This window comes from Pygoscelis adeliae, unplaced genomic scaffold, assembly GCF_000699105.1.
Source record: "Pygoscelis adeliae isolate BGI_AS28 unplaced genomic scaffold, ASM69910v1 Scaffold113, whole genome shotgun sequence".
Classification (NCBI taxonomy): Eukaryota; Metazoa; Chordata; class Aves; order Sphenisciformes; family Spheniscidae; genus Pygoscelis; species Pygoscelis adeliae.
The window spans coordinates 8,144,048-8,149,508 of NW_008825108.1; the positions used below are offsets into that span (position 1 = coordinate 8,144,048).

At 38.0% G+C, this 5,461-nt stretch overlaps 1 protein-coding gene across 1 annotated transcript in view; it reads left to right on the forward strand.

Moving 5' to 3' along the window:
• GRIP1 (glutamate receptor interacting protein 1) overlaps positions 1 to 5,461 on the forward strand; it is a 242,504-nt gene that overhangs the window by 162,254 nt on the left and 74,789 nt on the right. The window contains exons 6-7 of the mRNA XM_009327570.1: positions 578 to 653; positions 2,033 to 2,178. Of these exons, the coding sequence (XP_009325845.1) occupies positions 578 to 653; positions 2,033 to 2,178 (222 nt within the window). The remainder of the gene's footprint in view (positions 1 to 577; positions 654 to 2,032; positions 2,179 to 5,461) is intronic.

Here is a 5,461-nt window from a genome sequence, read left to right on the forward strand (position 1 = left end):
TTAAAAAAGATTCACATACAATATTTGTATAAATTAGGTATGAAATCTGATGAATTGTGCTGATAGTCTGAATTATACAACAAAAGTATTATCACTGACTTAGAGAACAGAAGAAAACATGCAGCTGTTAAATAATATACCCCAATGATGAATTATTCATTTCTTCAGAGAAAGCTTTTTTTTTTAACTTACTGTATAAATGCCTTAGGGGCCACTCATTATTCTGAGTATACCTGAAGTACGGATGTTTTTCCCTCTGTGCAGCAAACGTTGCAGAACAGTAAGTTTTCACACTGAGATCAGATTTGCAGACTAGAGGTTCTAAGAAAAGAATATACATTTATTAAGAATCACTCTGTAGAAATATTTTACAAAGAATCATCTATACCATACAGTAGGTCGATTTTATTTAAGATAAAATTCAGTGGAGGTTCATATTAACGTCTTGGCCATTTTTTTATCTTTTTAGACCATCTGTAAATGTGCATGCTGCAAGATTTAGACTTGCCTCTTGGGAATGAGCTTTCATAAAAATCACAAAATGAAGGTGTGCTTTCTCTCACTTTTCTCTTTCTAGGTGGAGCACACGATGACAGAAATAAATCTCGTCCTGTTGTAATAACATGTGTTAGACCTGGAGGGCCTGCTGACAGGTACAATTCATCTTTCTCTGGAGTGCATGTGAAAGAGAAAGGGAGAAAGGTGAATTATTTGGGACAGAAGTTAGGATTTGGAGTGAAGTAGATATATTCAAACCTGTTCCTTTGAAATTCATGGCTTATACATTTAATTGTAACAATAATAGCAACAGTAATAGGCAACCACAGAGGCTCGGCACATTGTGGTGTGTATGAACTTTAATTTAGTATGTTGCATGTTTCAAGACTTTCCCATTAAACACTTTGAAAAATCAACCTAAAATAATTAAAACGAATGCCTGCAATAGGTCAGAGCACATTTTTTTGCAGCCTTCAGACAACTGGTGTAGCTCTTTATTATGCTTTTTATACTCTAATACCACAGTCTTTTTCTCTTGCACTTCAGAAAAATACTGTCATGTGTTTGGGTGTTGTTGTGTTATTATTTTAAGATATTAGTACAGATCTGCATGTAACTTCACACATAACTTCACCTGGACGACTTCTGAGTACAGATTTATGTTTTCACCCAGTGAACGTATTTGTACGTAATACCATCTTGTAGCTATATAAAGAAAGAATATTCACTTTATTTATATGTATGAATTATATTTTCAAAAAACAGCATTTGTGTCCTTAAACCATTAAAGAAACTTAAAGGGCAGTTTCTTTAAAGCAGGCTGATTTTCTGTAGCTTACGTTGACATTTTGAACCTTGGAAACATTAACTGAGAAGCAAACGTTTCAAGAGAGCTTTTGTCTTTTGTCCCTCCCTTTCTTCCCACCCTCATCCCCCTTGCTTCCTTGTTTTTCTCCCCAGTTCTTGAGCTGACAACATTAGTACTTCATTTTCTGTTATAATTCTGAATACATTATGAGATATGCCTGGGAGACAGTGTACATTTATAGCCAAATTATTTTTAGGTAGGAAGAAAAGAAAAATGGAATTATCCAAGTAAGGGATATTTTTGAAGAAAATCAGTAAATGGACATTCATATTTTGCAATCTGTTTCTTCACCCATGTGTTTGCACCTCATATTTATTTTTAAGAAAATATCGGGGGAAGAGGTGTTTAAGTATGAAAGAGGAGTTGTGTGGACAAGGCAGAAAGAAAGCATATGTTGAAGCAGAAGCTATACTTAGTTGCAATTTAACAACTTGATTATTTAGCTATGTGTTAAGCTGTTTTCCAGTCACTGACTTTCCAATTAAAGCAATTTCCTTTCCTCTGCGCCCTCTGAATGCTCTCACCATCAAAGTAAATGTTAAGTGTTAAGGCAAGAGGGATGGATGTCAGAGAGGGTGTGAGAGAATCGCTTTGCATAAAAATGGTATTATCTCCAAATCAATTTATCTTATATTAATAAAGACCATTCCTTCAATCTCCCTTCAGAGAGGGCACAATCAAACCCGGGGACAGGCTGCTGAGTGTTGATGGGATCCGACTGCTGGGTACGACACATGCTGAAGCCATGAGTATTCTCAAACAATGTGGACAGGAAGCGACTCTGCTGGTTGAATACGATGTCTCAGTGATGGGTAGGTTGAGAAGGGGGACTTCAGTTCTGGGAACCATCTGTGATGTTTTGCTGCCTGTTCTTGATGAGCTATTTTAGAAGTGATTGTGACCTGTTACGCTCCTAGTAGCACTGCTATTCCCTTCCGCACCGTATCATTAATCTTGGGTTCATAAGGAGGTGAGCAGTATTTTACTGTAATTCAGCATTCTGACATTTCATGGTTTGTAGAGTGAAACCATAGTGTGGATTCTAGCAAAGTAACTTTTCCAGTGACTAGTTTATAATAAAGGTTAATGAAGTGTAGGCATTTCTGTGTCACATCAAAGAGGGGTTTACTTGCTCTTACAGGAGTTCTTTTCCCTTTTGCCAGTGCTGCTAGGTGGCCAAGACATTATTAAAAAGTCCCAAAACTGCCACATAGAAAAGAATGGGGAAGAGAAAATTTGTTAAGAAATGCAGAGGTGGTAAATCATGGCTTGAAAAATGAGCTTACGCTTTATACAAAGTTTGATTGAACTCACTGAAAAGATGGGAGTTTTTTGGAAAGTAGAGAGCAGATGATTTTTCATAACAGATTTGGGATTGAGTTATTTCCATTTGTTTTGAAAGGTGTCGTCTCCCCTCCATATTTGCAAGATACAGAAAATTCATGGCAGCAAGAAATAGAAATACTCACCAGTCAGGCTAAATATTTCTTCTTTGTTTGGGGATCTTTCTCTTCTTTTCCTCCTTAGTTCCACAGTCAGATTTCTAGCCTAGCAGTAAAGCAGCCTCATAGGAATTTGTGAAATAGCACTGTCAAACTTCAAAGCCTTGTAAAAGATTAATACTTAGAAGAATAATGTCAGATATTTGTTTATTCTGGAACAGCTCTCTTTGTTCTTCTCCAAGACACAGATTTTTTTTTTTTATTATAATATATATCTTTATTTACTTAACTATCAAGAATGGAGTGACAGGTTTGCATGGCGTCTGGCAAGCCTGCTGGACATTGATGCAAGGTTCACATCCAGAAAGGTGGAGACAGCTCAGCACCTGGGCAGGAACCTCCCATGTAGGAAATGGAAATGCAGGTGATCTTGTAACCTGAAGAGGACTAGAATTTAGGTGTTTTCATCTATTTCTTATTTTTCCTTGGAAGATGATGGATGACCAAACCCTATCTATCATCATGGTTAAAACCAGATTCTTTATGCTCCACTTTCTCTAAGAGTGAGAGCTCATTCAAAAAAGAACCCCTGGCTTTAGACAGACGTTCCCAGTGAAAAAAAGTTCAGAGAAAACTCCCATCCCCATTCTCCTGTATACCCCAGGGAGGGAATCAGCTGCAATTTCACTGAGGATCTTTTAGAAATCTTTGCAGGTTTGTGTGAGGACAAGACCACACGATGAGAAGCTCTGTTGTGCTCTAAATTGCAGGTTGTTCAAGGCAGGAACCTTCTTTTCACTGTTATCTGGACAGAGCTCAGTGCAGGAGGATACAGATCTTAGTTGGAAATTGCAGGCTTATAACTGTACAGGCAGTACCTACCGGTTGGTCTCTTCACGTCATTCACTCTCTGAATAAACTCTGCTATCTCCCTTTTGTTCTCAGTAACAAATCTGGATTTATTGTTCCTGCCTTCCTGGCAATGAATGTTTTATCCTGGGGAAACTTAAGGAGGTAGAGGAACCTGAGACTTGTGTAGTCAGAAAGAAGGAAGGAAAAGGGAATCAGACACTGGGAAATGTATGGGATGGTGGTCCTGCAGTGTCTGCAAGAAGAAATAAGGAGGGATCCAGTAGGCTCTCTTTCTAATATGTTATGATTTTGTTAAATTTTATCTAGCCCCCAGTAGGTTTTGATTTTTTCCAATTTGCATGCCCTGCATAGTTTTCCGGCTGTGGTGTGAAAAATTTTGTTGGGAAGCTTTCTTTGCTTTTTGCAGTTATGTTATGACCACGGTGCAAAGGCTGAAAATCACTCATCCTAATCCGTTGATTCCAGGAAAACAGTGCTGATTTGAATCTTCTCTTACTTCTGCTCAAGAGCAGTGAAGTCAAAGTTGGGAGTAACGTGAAAGGGAGGATATGAGCCATGAACAGAAATTTAGGAATTACAGAAACGTTACTCTGTTCCCCAACTCTTATATTACCCGCAAGACAAACTATTTATAATGCCACCTCAGGCTTGATGTGAGTATGAAAATAGGCTAAAACAAGAGGAAGAGGATTGGGTAAGGTGGCTTATCAATAACTGATGCTTGACACTAGTTTAGTAGTTTAGCCTGCTGAGAGGGGGCAACAATCCAAAAGTTATATAAAGTCTGGTGCATTCTGTAGGGTCCTCCTGGTATAAACTTTCAGTAGAATATCTTATTTCCAGAGATATAATTGTACCATTACTTGCTTTAATATCTTCTCTTCTGTTAGCAGATGGTTATATCCTATAAAGTAGCGTTCCATGTGGCCAGAACTGGAAAGAGCCATAAAATATATTCTTATAGCATGAAATTGGAACTTAATTTGAAAAGGTTACACTAGATGAAGAAAATAATCCTGAACTATTTTTCAGCTACAGTCCTGTAGAGTGTAACTGACTTTTTGTACTCCTGTAAGCATAAGCTGTTTCAAAGGTGATATATTTCTCAAAGTTTAGTTCCTTCGCCTGAAGTCTTCAAAAGGTCACCTGGGAAGCTTGTACATTTTATTGGTTCTGGAACCTAGACAAACTGGAGTGAAAAAAGCATCAAGGGGTTCTGTGCAGGGTAATTAAGTGTGTATATAATGTAGGAGATGTGGCTAGTCCCATTGAACTTTCTGGGGTTACACTTGTGCTTGCTTAAATACATCCTGAAGTATCCTGCTCAGCTGCGTCCTAGGAAATAAACTTGTCAATTCAGCTTCTTGGAAGAGACGTTGTTAGCTTGTTGGGTCTTTTTTTTTTGTGCTGAAAATGTTTCTAGGTTGATGTGTGGAGTGTACTGCTGTATAGTTTCAAAGAGACTTTGAAATAGTAGGAGTTTGGAAATACCAAGATAATCCCTGAAGAAAATACGAAAACATAATTTCTGAGAAAATATTTTATAACCTGATAAAAGTTACATATGAAGTTGTGGAGGTAGCAAATCATAGAATCATAGAATCATTAAGGTTGGAAGAGACCTCCAAGATCATCGAGTCCAACCGTCAACCCAACACCAGCATGCCCACTAAACCATGTCCCTAAGCGCCTCATCTACACGTCTTTTAAATACTTCCAGGGATGGTGACTCCACCACTTCCCTGGGCAGCCTGGTCCAATGTTTAACCACTCTTTCAGG